This window comes from Microtus oregoni, unplaced genomic scaffold (assembly GCF_018167655.1).
Source record: "Microtus oregoni isolate MIOR12 unplaced genomic scaffold, Mior012 000003F_ref0000135, whole genome shotgun sequence".
Classification (NCBI taxonomy): Eukaryota; Metazoa; Chordata; class Mammalia; order Rodentia; family Cricetidae; genus Microtus; species Microtus oregoni.
Window position 1 is genome coordinate 26,535,140 of NW_024543062.1, and position 16,186 is coordinate 26,551,325.

A 16,186-nucleotide genomic window follows, 5' to 3' on the forward strand; every position below is an offset into this window, starting at 1 on the left:
ACACATGTACACGCACACATGTGCATACACACACGTGCATTCATCACACAAAAGGGCACAACTCATTGGCTTGAGTGTGCTGTGCATTTATCACCTTTAGCGGGTTCTGTGCTAGTCAGCTTTTCGGTACTATCATAAATGGCCCGACACAATAAGCTTATAAAGAAAAAAGGTTTCTTTTGCCTCACAGATGTAAGGGGTTCCAGCCTGTGACTGTTTGGCCACACATGGCATGTCATGAAGGAAGCACATTGCAAAGGGACTCATTCACTTCACAGCTTGGTGGAAGAAAGAGGTGGCTAGAGTTCCACACTCCCCTTTGAGGGCACACCCACAATGACTCTAAACCTCTCTCAGTAAGGTCTCGTCCCTAGGAGGCCTGAACCTCATCCGGCAGCTGTTCCTCCTCTACTCAGTTCTGAAAACCCTGATCCCTGGGTTTATCTATTTTTCACACGTGTGTGCATCTGTGATGGCACATGCATGCCATGTGGAAGTCCAAGGACGACTTGGAAGATTCTGCTCCTGTAGAAAGAGGCTTCTCGTTTGTTCCTGGCTGCTCAGACCTGAAATAATTACACAAAACTGTATTAATTAAAACACTGCTTGCCCAATCAATTAAGCATATTGCTAGCTAGCTGTTTTTATTTTACCAGAAGCTCATGGTTTACCAGTAAAGTTCTGGGGCACATGTGTCTGTCTCCTCCAGTGGCTCCATGGCGTCTCACTGACTCCATCGTCTTTCTCCCAGCATTCAGTTTAGTTTTCCCACCTAGATGAACTCTGCCCTATCACACAGGCCAAAGCCGCTTCTTTATTCATTAACCAATAAAAGCGACACATATACAGAAGGACCTCCTACATCATGTACCCTTCTGGTACCCACTTGGATTGCAGGGATCAAATCACTTCCTCAGGCTTAGCCACAAGCACCTTCACTACTGGGCCATCTCACCAGCCCTTCCATCTACTGACTGTTCTCTTCTTTTTAGCTTGCCTGCATTTTTGTATTTGCACTGTGTGCCTGTCTGGTGTCCAGGAAGGCCAGAAGAGGGCGCTAGATCCCCTGAAATAGGAGTTACAGACAGTTGTAAACTGCCATGTGGACACTAGGAATCGAACTCTGGTCCTCTTCAAGAGCAGGCAATGCTCTTAATTACTGAGTCATCTCTCCAGCCATGTGATTGTTGTTCCCTTCATCTTTATCTCAGATGCCTTTGGTCCTAGTTAATTCCCAAACAATAGGATTGAACAAATTAATCTTTGGCTCCCACCTTAATACAGGTGTTTGGAATTTTTAAACAGTGTATTTATTTATTTACTTTTTTTTTCCTTTTAAGACAGAGTCTCTCTATTTAGCCCTAGTTGGCCTGGAACTTGCTAGACAGACCAGGCTGGTCTTGAGTTCACAGAGATCCACTTGTTTCTGCTGTTGAATGCTAGGATCAAGTGTTTGCACTACCAGGACTGGCTCATTATTCGTTAATATGTGTTTATGTGTGTGCACATGCTACCACACACATGTCAGGGTTAGAGAATAACCTGCAGGAGACATTTTCTTTCCTTCCACCACATGGGTTCCAGAGATCTGATTCTGAGTGTCAGGCATGGCAGGCTAGTCATTGAGTCTCTTGCCAGTTCAAATTCTGAATATTTTTTTTTAATTTATTTTTTTTATGTGCATTGGTGTTTTGTTTGTCTGTGTATGTATGTCTACATGAGGGTGTTGGAACTGGAGTTACGGACAGTTGTGAGCTGCTATGTATGTGGGTGCTGGGAATTGAACCTAGATCCTCCAGAGAAGCCAGTGCTCATAAACACCAAGGCATTGTCTCCAGCCCTATATTTTTATGAGTAGGTTTTCACAGCGTAGCCTTTTGTCTGGTTTCTGTCCCTTCGTGTAACGTGTTCATCTACACTACATCATGCAGCATCCATGCTTCATTCTTGCTCATAGGCCAAGCTGGTCTTGAACTCACTTTTCATGGTTGAATCATGATCCAATGTATGAAAATACCACAACTTACTTATCATGTGTCCCATCTGTCCATCCATCTTTCTGTAAACCCTGTGGGTGTCCCAGCCCACTCTTGTTACCAACAGCAAGAATCCAAAGTGTATCTCGCTACACCCCACTGGCTGTGTGCTTTCTCACGAGTGGTTATTAGTAATGTAGAAACTGTGTCTTTCAGGCTGCAGTGACGATGGCTTGGTGATCAAGCATGCTTGCTCCCTCATCATGAGGGTCAGAGTTTGGGTGCCAGCATCAGATGTAACAAACCTGGCACCTGACACGTGAGGAAGGCAGAGGAGGCAGGAGGATTTCTGAGGAGCACACTGACATACATAAGTAATGTAAATCTTTATATGTGTGTGCTTACAACACGGCTTCACACAGGTACGGTTGCTCTGAGCATCGCTGTGTTTGTTCCCAGTAATTTTTCCTATAGGTGGGTGCTCTATTTCCACCCACTCATAGAAGATCCAAAGTTCTGGGCTGCAGAGATGGCTCAGCAGTTAGGAGCACTGCCTGCTCTTCCAGAGGACCCAGGTTCAGTTCCCAGCATACCACATGGCAGCTCACAACTGTCTGTAACTCCAGTTCCAGGGAACCCAAAACTCATAGCAAAACATTAATGCACATAAAATGAAGTTAAAAAATCCAAAATTTTTGTTTGTTTTTAATTTTTTCTTGGTGTTTTGCTTGCACGTATACCTGTGTGTGTCTCCCAAGTGTTAGTATTACAGATGAATACCACCATGACTGTTTTGTGTTGAGGATCGAACCGTAGTGTGCTATGCATTGTACTATTTGAGCTACACCCTTCAGCCCAGAAGGTGCTGGCTTTGATGGCTCTCTGAGACCCTGGTTCTGTAACACACGCGCACACATACACACACGCACCCACTGCCCTGCCATATGAGATGAAGCATGTTTCTCTGCTTCTCTGCTCTTTTGCAGGGCCCCCTCCGTTGGTGTTCTTGCACACACACACACACACCACCTGCACCCGCTGCCTTGCCATCTGACTCTGTCTGAGATGAAGCACGCTCCTCCTCTGCTCTTTTGCAGGGCCCCCTCCGTCAGCTCCTCAGTGCTCAGTGGAGGTGTCTTCAGAATCGGCTACCCTGGAACTCACCTGTAATTGGGATGGGGGCTACCCTGATCCGACCTTCCTGTGGACAGAAGAACCGGGAGGGGTGGTCGTGGGAGATTCAAAGCTGCAGACACTGAGCCCATCCCAGCTGTCTGAGGGCAAGAAGTTCAAATGCGTTGGGAGCCACATAGTGGGACCAGCGTCGGAAGCCAGCTGTGTGGTACAGATCTGTGAGTCTGGCTCGCTTTGTCCCGGGGTTGGGGTTCACCTGCCTGCCTTTCTTCTCAAAGAGTCCTTTGATGGAAGTCCTGTGAGAGGCTCAGTGTTGGAGTGCCCAGACCCCTCCCCCACCTCTCCTTGTGCCTCGTGGCTGTTCCCATTGGAGTTTAACGATGCCTGGCTTAGGTTCTTCCTCACTGAAACTGTTCTTGTGCCCTCCTTTCTATTCTCTTGGTACGGCACAGTGCACAGGATGGATGGGGTGCCTCTGTTTATCTTCTTTATTATGTAACCGAGGCTCCTGGCCCCCATACTCGGCTTAGACAATACCATTTGTTGGCTGAGGAAGTCTGGTAGGGTGCAGTTTTCTTCTCAAGAATGTGCTGGGGCGGGGTCTCAGCCAGAAGACTCAGAAGTCAGGGTGCTAAATGGATGAGAAGATACACTCCACAGGAGCCAATTTCGCATACAGGGCGAGCTGTCTCCTCCCCACATGGGACCACCCCGCTCTGTGGGGCTTCAGCATGTGTCTGAGTGTCCACCCCTCTCTGTGGGGCTCCAGCATGTGTCTGAGTGTATCCACCCCCCCTCTGTGGGGCTCCAGCATGTGTCTGAGTGTCCACCCCCCTCTGTGGGGCTCCAGCATGTGTCTGAGTGTGTCCACCCCCCTCTGTGGGGCTCCAGCATGTGTCTGAGTGTCCACCCCCCTCTGTGGGGCTCCAGCATGTGTCTCAGTGTGTCCACCCCTCTGTGGGGCTCTAGCATGTGTCTCAGTGTCCACCCCTCTGTGGGGCTCCAGCATGTGTCTGAGTGTCCACCCCTCTGTGGGGCTCCAGCATGTGTCTGAGTGTCCACCCCTCTGTGGGGCTCCAGCATGTGTCTGAGTGTCCACCCCCTCTGTGGGGCTCCAGCATGTGTCTGAGTGTCCACCCCTCTCTGTGGGGCTTCAGCATGTGTCTGAGTGTGTCCACCCCCCTCTGTGGGGCTCCAGCATGTGTCTGAGTGTCCACCCCCCTCTGTGGGGCTCCAGCATGTGTCTGAGTGTCCACCCCTCTCTGTGGGGCTTCAGCATGTGTCTGAGTGTGTCCACCCCCCTCTGTGGGGCTCCAGCATGTGTCTCAGTGTCCACCCCTCTGTGGGGCTCCAGCATGTGTCTCAGTGTCCACCACCCACTTTGCTGAGAGAGCCAGTGATAGAAGAGGGGCTAAGCCGGGCAGGAGTGACCCTTTCTTCGTAGGACCTAGCCTTTGGAGTTACTTGGTCTATCTTCTGGAACATTCTGTCTCTTAGCAACATTCCTGAAGCCCATGCTCAAGGGGAGTAGGGAGAATCATCAGGCTCCCTGTTCTCTTTTGGTTTTGTCCAGTAGATGAAACCCCAGCTCTCCCACACAGAGGTCTTTCCACTGACACCCCCACCCCTGTCCCAGCCCCAAACCCTGTCTCTTGAGAGCTTTAAAGGAAACTAAGGCTAAGGGTAGAACAGCCCTTGCTTAGCCTGAGTGAGGCCATGGATTCTGTGCCCAGCACCCGCTGCACTTCCTTTCCCCCCAAAAAAGAGGGGCTTGCTAATATTATCAGGTTGGTTCTGAGTTCCTGGGCTCAAGTGCCTCCCAGCCTCAACCTCCAAAACAGTGGGACCACAGACAAGAGCCGCCATTGTCTGCTGCAGGTCCATTTGTTGAAGAAGGTAGTTTATACTTGAGGTGAAGGACCACCCTTGCCCACCCATCAGGTGAAAGCCCCCACATCCGTTTCACTGGTGATCTCCATGCGCCCCAATCTTTTGTAATCTTTCCCCCTTTCCTAGTCCATTGCATCCTCTCAGATAAACTCTTTGTTTTTTTGAGGCAGGGTTTCTCTGTGTAGCTCTGGCTGTCCTGGAACTGCTCTGTAGACCAGGCTGGCCTTGAACTCAGAGATCCACCTGCCTCTGCCTCCTGAGCGGGACATGGTAGCATATGCCTTTAAAGCCAACCACTTGGGAGGCTGAGGCAAGTAGATATACGAGTTCCAGGCCAGCCTGTTCTACATAGTAAATTCCAGGCTAGCCAGGGGCTACATAGTGAGACCCTGTCTCAAACAAAACAAACCAAAAAAGGAAGGGAGGGAGGGAAGGAGGGAGGAAAAGAGGGAGGGAGGGAGAGAAAGAAAGATGGCTCAGTGGTTAAGAGTGCTTTCTGCTCATAGAGGACCCAAACCCTTTGTAAGGTTCCAGATCCCAGCCCATTTGTCAGGTGACTTAAAATTCCAGAGGAATCTGATGCCTCTGGCCTTTGATAGCACCCATATATAAGCACATATCCTCCACTACCCCCCCCCTGCGCCCCAACCACGCACATACCACATACACATAATTAAAAATAAAAATTCACACTCCAAACAGAAGAGGGAATCTGGGTGTGGTAACATGCTTATAATCCTTATACTAAGGGGAGGGTAAAGGCAAGGAGTAGGCGTTCAAAGCCAGCCTCAGTTACATAGCAAGTTTCAAGGAACACCCTGAGCTACATGAACCCTGTTTCAAAAAACAAAACCTCACAGAACCACCTGCAGTGGAAGAAGGTTGGGCTCCCTGGAGCATCCAAAAGGAGCCAGCTCTGTTAGCGCCCTGACTTTTAGCTCTGTCATAGAGCTTGGGTCTCGGGGTCCCTGGTCATCCGCCTTTTTGGGTTCACCAGAGCTGATTTGATGTTGCCTGGAAAACCTCACAACCCAGCAGTCTTCCGAGTCCTAGGAAAAGTGGGACAGCAGGTCACCCTGTGTCCTCTCATTTAACTTGTGTGACTGGGCAGGCTGTGTTAGCACTCAGGCGGTAGTGGTGCACGCCTTTAATCCCAGCGCAAAAGGATCTCTGAGTTCGAGGACAACCTGATCTACAGAGTGAGCTTCACAACAGGCTCCATAGCTACTGGGAAACCCTGTCTCAAAAAAAACCAAAACAAACAAACAAAATAAGGCAAGCCCTTCTTGCCCCTCTTCTGCTCTCACCCAGAGGCCGCCTCTGCTTCTCCCCCCACACATCCCCAAATCTTTCACTTGAGCTCTGTTGCATGGTGTGACGTTGTGGTACCCCCTGGCTCCCACCCGCCAAGGTTGCCTTCCACTGTTAAACTATTAGATGTCGCTTGGCTTTTTTTGTGCCTTACTTTCCTTCTCTACAAAATGGGAATAATCTTGAGACTCTTTTGAGACTGAGTTGGGCTCCTTGTACACAGTAAGTACCCAATAGGAGGCAGGCTTTATCCAGAGGACCAGGCAAGATGTGGGGATTAGGAGCATTGGTTGTTTTGGTGGGTAAGATAGGCCATGGCTTGAATCTCCTGAAACATTTGCCTCTGTTTACCCTCTTCCCACCCCCAGCGAGCCCCTCACTTGTTTCTCAGCCTATGAAAACTTGCTTCATGGGGGGCAACGTGACGCTCACCTGCCAAGTGACAGGCGCCAACCCATCTGCCAAGATCCAGTGGCTGAGGAACCTCACACAGCCCGAGGGAGCCATCCAGCCCAGCGATCACTATCACATTACCCAGCATGGCCAGGGCTCGTCCCTCACCATCTACAACTGCTCCCAGGACCTGGATGAGGGCTTCTACTTCTGCCGGGCCGAGAACCTCGTGGGGGTGAGGGCTGTAGACATCTGGCTGAGTGTGAAAGGTAGGTGCCGAGGGTGGCCCTGAAAACTTAAGAGCCTCAGAGCACCTGGCACCACTGAGGGGGGAGGCCTTGGGGTCTCCCTTCACGTAGGCCATGGCCAACTGAAGACGCCATATCCATTTGCCTATGGCTTGACAAGGTGGCTGAGAAAATTAACGTCCGATCCCAGAAGCACTGACATATGCCTAGGACACAGAACAATTTGCTCCTGTCTCTCACTGAAGATGTGTGTGAGAGCATGCATATATAACTATGCATGCACATTATGTGTACACTCACCCATGTGTATAGTGAATTGTAACAGGAAAGTGAATTCATAGTTCTATTTATAATGTATATGGAACTCCCTGTGGGGGCAGGGCAAGTCCTAGAAGTCATTATTAACAATTTTTATATATGAAGACACAAAAGCCCAGGGTCCCATCTCCTTCACCCTGTAAACTGGGTGTGGTGGCACCTGCCTGAAATCCCAGCGTTCGGGGAGGTGGAGGTTCAAGGTCATCCCACTGATGGAGCCTGTTTGCCACAGCTCTAACTCCCACCCTCACTCGCTGTGGCCTTGGCCACAGTCCCGACGTCTGCCCCACACAGTGCCCCTTAACTTTGCAGTTCTCTTTCATGCCGCTGCGTCTTGACTTCTGAAAGTAGCTCCGCCTGAGGCTGGTTTTGGAGTGGTCACAGGGACATGAAACCAAGACAGGCCAAGAAGCAGATTGGGGCTGAAGAGGGGAGGTTTTGTATGACCAAATGAAAGAGCTTGAGGTGTGATCTCTTTACAGAACCTCTGAATGTCGGGGGCATCGTGGCGACCGTGGTGAGCCTCCTCCTGCTGGGACTGGCTATTGTTGCAGGGCTTATGCTGTATTATAGTCCTGTGTTCTGCTGGAAAGGTAAGAGCCCCTTGAGTCCCCCTGCTTCTCTTTCAGACTTCAAAAAAAAGCTGTGGGTGGGCTGGAGACTGGAGAGATGGCTCAGCAGTTAGGAGCACTGCCTGCTCTTCCAGAGGACCCAGGTTCAATTCCCAGCAACCACATGGCAGCTCACAGTTGTCTGATGCTTCAGTTTCAGGGGATCCAGTGCCCTCTTTTGGTTTCCTTGGATACCAGGCATGTATGTGGTACACAGACATATATGCAGGCAAACACTCATATCCATAAAAATAAGTAATAATTTGAAAAGCTGTGTGTAGGAAGAAAACTCCATGTCCAGCTTCCATCTATTGCCCTAGCCTATAGTGCTTCATTGTAGCAATGTGTATAATAATGAGGTCCCTAAGTATCATCCCCACACATTCAGAATGTTTCTCACTTGTTCATCTTTTATCAGTGTTAGTTTTTTTAAAAAATCTTTAATTATATATTTATTATTTTCTCTCTCTGTGTATATGTTGTATGCACAGGAATGTGTGGGTGTAAGCACCCATGTGTGTCTATGTAGAAGTCAGCAGAACCTGGAATGGCTTCTGTAGGGTAAAAGGGCCAGCCAAAGAAGCCCACCCTGGCTCTGAAAACAGAGCCAGCCAAAGAAATTCTTTAGCCCCAGACCCAGAACCAAAGAAATACACCATGACCCTGAAACCTGGGCCAAAGAAGCACACTTTGTCCCTAGAGTCAGAGTCAGGGAAAGAAATATGCCCTGGCCTCAAAACCAGAGCCAAAAGCTAAAAAAAGACCAGAGAAAGAAACAGAGGTTGGCCCTGAAACCAAGCTGCTTGGATGTAACCAATTCCCACCCTGCAAATGTTCTCCCTGGAAAAACTCTGCCCCTAAGAAGCCCTGTATAAGCCCTGTGCCTGTTCAGTTTGCTGCTGCTCTTTTTCCACCCTGGTAGAGGCAGCCACTCTCCTGGATTCTTCCCTCCCAAGAAATCTCTTGAATGAAGTTTGGGTGAAGACCTTCTTTGGTGGGAGCAGAGACACCTGAGGGGGCAGTAACACTTTCACTTGGGAAACTTTCCCCTAGCAGAGTGGAGTTGTTACACTTCCCGGCCCCAAGCTGAACTGTAACAATTTCAGCAGAGCTGTTACATTGGGGAAACCTTCCTTAGACCAGAGCTGTGAGCTGTTGCTCTCTGTGACCGGTGCTATTCCCTGGCTCCTGACTGCCAGAGCGCTCTCCCATCCCAGCTGTAACAGTATTTCCTGGCCCCGGCTGCCAGAATACATTTCCATCCAAGCTGTAGCCCTTAGTATTCCTTGGCTCCCAACTGCCGGGATCCCTTTCCATCAGAGCTGCAAGGCTTACAACCTCCTCTATCACTCTGCCTTACTGGCTTGGGACAGGGTCTCCATGTACTGGATGCTCTCTTCCCTTTGGCTAGGCTGTCTGACCAGCAAGCTCCTTGGCTCCACCTTTCTCTCCCCACCTAGTGTTGGGGTTCTGGGTACATACAACCATGCATCTGAATTTGATCTCAGGTCCTCATACTATTGAGTCATCTCCTCAGCCATTGCTGGTTTGATTGACAGCTCTGATGAGACTTAAATGATGCACATGATGCTTAATTTTGTTTCTTTTCTCTCTTCAGCAGGGAGCACTTTCAGGTGAGTGTTCTTAGGGCTCTAATCCAAAGCCCACTGCCATCATTGCTTATCACTGCTGCTTTCATAAGAACAATAATAGTTACTCTGATAGGACCAACCATGTCCCTGACCTTGGGCTTCCCTAGGCATTGTGGGAAACTCCCCATCTTGGTGACATCCTGAGGTGGGTGTGTACATGTGTCTGTTTTACTGATGAGAAGGTGGAGAGACCCAATGGAGTGATTAGGATCTGCCAGTGAATCCAGGAAGCAGATGGTAGGGTCTGCCCTCTGACCTGGGTCTGATGGATTCCAGAGTCCTGTGCTCCATTACAGTGGCAACCTATGGGTTGGGCATGATGAAACGTGTGTATCCATGAGCCAGGTTACCCAGGCATTTGCTTTATTTCATTTTCTAAAAAGAGCAAAAGGAAGACCAAGTCTTAAGCTCATGGAATGTGTTAGAAGACAAGTTTCAACATGCCCAGAAGTCCCCACCCTCACACGAGAGGAAAAAGTAAACAAATAGAATTTGTATATTTTACTTCCCAAGGTGATGCTGGGCAGTAGAAAAAATTCTTCTTTATGATCTGTAGAAAGTAGGTCCTTTTTTTTTTTTTTCATATTCCTCACAATGGAGTCTCATTGTTCCAGAACCATCTTTCATGGGAAACCATTCCCTTTGCCACTGTTGTTGAGGGCCACTGTCCCAGCAAATTTATCATTCCCAGGCTTTTTCACAGGCGATACCAGTGTGGCAATGTGGAAAGTTACTGGAACCATGACCCCGGGCCCCAGTTGCTGTTCCCAGTTTCTGTATGGAATATTCCTGATCCTCTGAGCCTTTATCCCCTCCATGCATCTCACCGAGGGTGTGAGGAGGGTGAATTGTGGGTGCTGTGGTGTTGTCGTGGGTGGCTAAAGTATACCTTCCCTCTGTAAGAAGCGTGTAGGTGGGTGAGGCAGGCTGCGGCACGGTGAGCCAAGCGCAGTCCCACACCAAGTTGTTGAGCATAGAACTCAGATGCAGGTGGAGAGTAGAAGACCCAACCAGACGATCAGGAGAGATCTTCAAGAGTGAGACAGAAATAAGGGCATTTTAGGACAGAACCAGCTTTGTTTTTATTTTCCTTTTTTTTTTTTTTTTTTTTTTTCTTTAGAGAAGGTTCCTAGGTATCCTGGGCTGGCTTCAAATTCACTATGGTGACCAAAGATGACTTTGAACTTTGGATCCTCATGTGCCCACTCCCAAGTGCTGGAACTGTGGGCATACCCCACAATGCATACATACTAGGCAAGCACTCCAGCTACTGAGCTACACTCCCAGCTCAGAATGCAGCATTGCTACACCCCCAGTGTTAAGAAACACAGTGCCAGATGCCCAGGACAGCATATAAACAAATACCTTACAAAAGATATGGCCACAATCTTTCACCAACTGTGACTACATCTCTTCCTGAAGTTACAACCTCACTCTCATGACCAAGCCATGCTGACTGCGTGAAGAGGACTGCAAGGAGTCTGGTGGTGTCTGGGGCTTGAGTTGAGATAGATGACATCCTGATTATTTGTTTCTCCTTTGGAAATTAGGGGGCAGGACATGGGTGACGTCATGGTTTTGGTGGATTCCGAAGGGGAAGATGAGGAGGAGGAGGAGGAGGAGGACATTGGGGAGGAAGAGCAGGAGACAAATGAGAGCGAGGAGTTGCCGAAAGAGACGTGCAAGCATGGACACATCCACAGAGTGACTGCACTGGTCAATGGGAACTTAGACCGCATGGGGAACGGACTCCAGGAGCTGCACGGTAAGCTTGCCTGCCTTCTAGATGCTCAGACCCGTGGCATCAGCTTCCTGGGAGGTGTCTCTGAGGAGCAGGAAGTGAGCTAGCTCAGGTTTAGTCTAGAACCTGAAACTCCATGCTAGGTTGAGTACTCCATCCCCAAAACAAAGCATGTCACAGCCTGATGTGTCAGCGTAGTTGAGCTTTATCTCATGCATGAGATTATTTTAAATGTTGTATAAAATGGGGCTGGCAAGATGGCTAAACGGGTAAATGTTCTTGCTGCCAGGCCTCGGCGACCTGAGTTCAGCCTCTAGTACAAAGAGTGGATTCACCCCTCAGAGTTGTCCTCTGACTTCCACCTACCCACACTAAATAACCCATAAAATTTTTTGCAATTACCTACAAATGACCTATTTAAGGAAACTATAAAATAATCAGAGTTCATGTTTAGACTTGGGCCCCCATCCCATGGATTCTCATTCTATACATGCAAATTACCCACGATGTGAAGTCCATATCACTTATGGTCCCGAGCATTTAGTGTAAGATTATCAACATGTATTAACTACCAGCACAGAGAAGAAACATCCAACAAAGTACGTGGGGGAAGACACAGTATGGGGATTGTTGAATAGGAAAGAAAGCCCTGTATTATCCGTGAGTGGGTAGCTAGCTAAGACCAGCAGGCTAAATGCATAAAAATCGGGGTGGGGGAGGAATTAAAATGGAAGTAAAATTTACCTAAGTTCTGAGAGAAAGATCACGGAGTGCTGTGCTCAAGTTCTGATGGTTGGTTGGTACATTTAAAAATACTGAGACCAGCAGGCGGTGGTGGCTCACACCTTTAGTCCCAGTACTGGGGAGTCAGAGGCAGGCGGATCTCTGTGAGTTTAGAGAGACCCTGAAAAACAAACAGAAATCTCAAGACCTTGAAAGAAGACCAGAGCTGGGAGGGGTAGTTTGATTGGGGGCTCTGTGTGGAAGAAGTGGCCCTGAGGCAGATCTCCCAGGGCAGTTGAGGAGAGAGGAGGGAGGTCATTTATGCTTGAGGCAGGAGCTTGTTGAGTGACAAGCATCGGGCTTTGTCTAGGTTCTGAATTCAGAGAACAGGTGTGGTTGTGCAGGCCAGCACTTGGGAAACAGAGGCAGGAGGATCAAAAGTTGAATTATCCTTGGCTACATAGTGAGTTTGGGACCAGTCTGGCTACATGAGACCCTGTCTCCAACAACACAAACTAGAACAAAGGAGATTGTTATGTACCCTACCTCCTCCATAAAATCCAATTCTGTGGCTCACAAGTCACCAAGATGACAGGAGACAGACAGATGGTAAAACCCCCCTTGATGTTGAGATCATTTGGTTCCATCTCTTTTGCCCCTGAACAGATGACGGTGATGAAGAGCTAAGTGACACTGTTCAGGAGGAAGACAAGCCCATTTGATGAAGATAGTTCACTGTTAATGGGTCGTGCAAGTTCATTCCGTTTTGACTGCCCTCTCCCTGCCGCCTGGGAGCTTGCATTGTGACTGCTGGGCTTTCCCAGCACAGGCTGTCATCTCTCCTCCCGTCTTCTCCCACTGACTTCATGTGATGTGAAAGGCACTGGAAGGAGCAGCTCATGAAGGGCAAAGCTACAGTGGTGTCTAAGGTGCCCCTTTGCTGTGACACCCAGCTCTACCCATGTTAATTCACTGGGACAGACACTGATGGGGGGCTCTCACTTGGTGTCTGTGCGCCATGCCACTATTCAGGGTGTGCAACCAGCTTGCCCAACACAAAGGGGAACGTGGTGGTGGGGCTTTTTTTTATTTTAAAGTCACTCTTGAGGTGAGGAGCCAGACCCTTTCCAGAGAGGAGGCAGCTGAATTAGACATAGGGGGTCACACAATGAGGCTTCTTCCTTGTTGCTTCCCCATCTAGAACAACCATGAAACAGTACCACTTTTGAAGCTCCTGAGAACGAAGGAGGTAGTAGTATAGTGTGTAAAGGTGTTTGGAGGATGCTCAGTAGAGTTGCTGTTGGGGCCAGCTCTGCCCACCCCAGCTATTCTTTTTGTCCTAGAGAGGGACACACACCGTTCCTTCTAGCCTTCTATGTCACAGAAGTGGGAATGTGTGTTCTCTTCCTACTTACTAGGATGATGCGCTGATTGAAGACAGTAAATTTCAAAAGAAAATAGTGGGTGATGAGTTTAGCTCGGGACAGCTAAGTTCTGGGGATTTTTTTAAAATTTCATCTAAATATTCTGAAGTCAGGGATCTTCTAAAGGTGCAATAGGTATGTGCTAGCCATGAGAAATCTGACTTGGAATTTGCACTCTGTACTTGTGCACATCCTGCCAGACAGGACAAGGTCTAGGGCTTTAAGGACTTTGTAACTCCGGGGCCCAGGAGTCCTGAGGAGCTGGTTAGCAGAAATACCTGCAAGGTGCAGGAGGGGCTGGCTGCTCTGAACTGAAGCCACTGCCTGTGTGGCCAGTCTGAGCTCTGGGAAGTTCAGCTGGCTCTGAATTTGAGTCCTTGGGAATGGCGGTGAAGAAGTGCAGTTCTCTTGCTTCGTGGTACCTCATGCACTGGGTTACTCCAGTCTGTCATTTCACGATGGGATACTCAGGGTGCCTTCAGTCCTAGAAGCTGGCCTCTCCTTTGTGGTCTGATGATAGAACTTCTGAGTTTCTGTGACTCAGAGGCAACTTTAAAAGAGGAGACGCTAGCTAGAGGGGAAGTTGTAGCTGGGAACATGGTGAATGTTTTGCGAGATTCCCCGGGTGCTTCCCACAGCTTCCTCTTCTGCACACACCTGGCAGTAGGAAATATTTGAGGGTTTTCCACCAGCAAATGGGAGCTTCAAGGGCTTGGTGCCAAATGCTGTTATGAAGCCCTGACCAGTTATCATTGTCACTTTTATTATCAGCCTGTGTGCACATTTATAAAATGGCAAATCAATTAATAGCCAGGCACTAAAGGGCTTCATGTTTGAAGGATTTGTGAAAAATTGGAGACCTCACCCCCTTCTTCCTTAACACAATCCATACCCAGATCTCAAGGCATATGGACAATGGGTTACAGGCTTTGTATGGGGAAGTCCATTTTGTGCATTGACCTTAACAAACAAACAAACAAACAAACAAACGTATCTGCAAGTATCAGTTAACTCAGGAGATCCATTTGAACCAGGAAGAACACCCCTTCAGGGTTGCTGAAATCACACTGATCCCTCAACCCCAGCAGACATGGAGAGGGCTCTGCAGCCCTGTGCTTCGGCATTGGCTCCACTCCTCACAGTTGTAGGAGCATGGGACTGTCATCCTTGGTGGGTACAACTTTGTACTCTAAGTGCCAATCAAATCTCTCAACACAGGACTTGCCAGCTGAAAAAAAAAAAAACAAACTGCAGGTGGCTTTGTGTGGTTGATCTTACCATTCAATAGGGGAAATTTGAAAAAAAAATCAGTTTTAAGGTCATGAATTTTAAAGGATTTTGGAATAAAGTTATTTTTTAAACAGATATTTCAGTGATCTTGATTTACACCTGACATAGTAAAGGATTGGGGGATAGTTGTGCCCATAATCCCTGCACTTGGGAAGCTGAGGCAGGTTTGCTATGAGCTTGTGTCCAGTTTGGGCTACAGAAAGAGACTTTGTCTCAAAAAAAAAAAATCAATCAGGGCTCAACCCATAAAGGCATTTATTTGCAAGCCTGACAGAGAAAACCTAGTCCCAAAAGTTGTCCTCCGATGTCCCCATGCACACCATGGCTTCCCTCACTTAGCTGCATACAAACACAAAATAAAGGAAAACCAAGGAAGAACAAAAATGACCTGGAAAAGAGCCAAGAAAGGTTGTTTCGTTTTTGTCATTCTTCCCACTTGACTTTCCATGACTTGTACACAGTGAATGCTAAGTACAGGAAAGGGTGTGGCTCGCTGACAGAATGTTTACATGGGGGAGGTCCTAGGTTTAGTCTCCAGCACCTCAAAATAAAGACAAGAAAAACATTAAAAATGAGAACCTAAAGACACCAAGAAATGGATATTTGAATGGAGAGATGGCTTAGTTTACTGAGAACCGGCTGCTCTTTGAGAGGATCTGGGTTCAATTCCCAGTACCCACGTCAGAGCTCATAATGTGTGTCAATCAGTTCCAGGGAATCCAACATCCTCTTCTGGTCTACTTGGACACCAGGCACGCATGTGCAGACACAAGCAGGCAAAACACCACACAAACACGTAATAAAATAACCAACTGGGAACAGTACCTTTGGCCTCCACAAGGATGTGTATTCTCACACGCAAGAATGAAAAGGAAATGGTAGAACTGGAGGAAACAAGGCAGGTTAAAGAGAACTGGAAGAGTAGTGGAAATGAGTCTGAAGAGTAGAACTGGGATCTAAGGAGATGGGAAGGACATCAGGGACAAAGAAAAAATGCCTTAGGGTGGAAGGGGGGCTGTTAAGAAAAAAAGGATGAGAGGGACAGGCAGTAGAAAACAAGAGGGAGGATGGATGGATGTGTCTGTGGTGGTTGTGGTCCTCAAACAGACAACTGGTAAACAGCGGGTTATTCCAGGAGACTGGGGAGAAATGGGTCATAGATGACAGTGTGCCCCGACTAAAAGGTAAGTCAAAGAGAAGCTTACAAAGGAAGAAGGCAGACAAGGTTTCGGACTCACAAAGCGTGTTAGAGCAACTTCTAAACCCACCATTTTTCCTTCCCCCGGCTCCACATTAAAAGAACCATGTGACTCAAATGGAAAGGAAATCGGGAGATTGAACTTTGAGAAAAGTCCAGTCTGGGAACAGGAAAAGGGACTTGAGCGACCCTGAGAGTGGGGGTGGTGACAGGGCACTACCTGGGACAACAATAAGAGCCCAAATGAGAAAACCCAAGGCCAGCTAACTGCAGGAAC

General features: G+C 48.3%; 1 protein-coding gene across 2 annotated transcripts in view; it reads left to right on the plus strand.

Annotated features, from left to right (window-relative positions):
• Vsig10 (V-set and immunoglobulin domain containing 10) overlaps nucleotides 1–14,786 on the plus strand; it is a 30,357-nt gene extending 15,571 nt beyond the window's left edge. The window contains exons 4-9 of one of the 2 annotated variants that reach the window (XM_041646258.1): nucleotides 3,074–3,328; nucleotides 6,680–6,973; nucleotides 7,753–7,863; nucleotides 9,500–9,515; nucleotides 11,084–11,298; nucleotides 12,664–14,786. In XM_041646258.1, the coding sequence (XP_041502192.1) occupies nucleotides 3,074–3,328; nucleotides 6,680–6,973; nucleotides 7,753–7,863; nucleotides 9,500–9,515; nucleotides 11,084–11,298; nucleotides 12,664–12,719 (947 nt within the window). In that variant the 3' untranslated portion in view covers nucleotides 12,720–14,786. The remainder of the gene's footprint in view (nucleotides 1–3,073; nucleotides 3,329–6,679; nucleotides 6,974–7,752; nucleotides 7,864–9,499; nucleotides 9,516–11,083; nucleotides 11,299–12,663) is intronic. The other variant, XR_005973785.1, reaches the window with a different exon arrangement.
• Nucleotides 14,787–16,186: the final 1,400 nt, after the last annotated feature.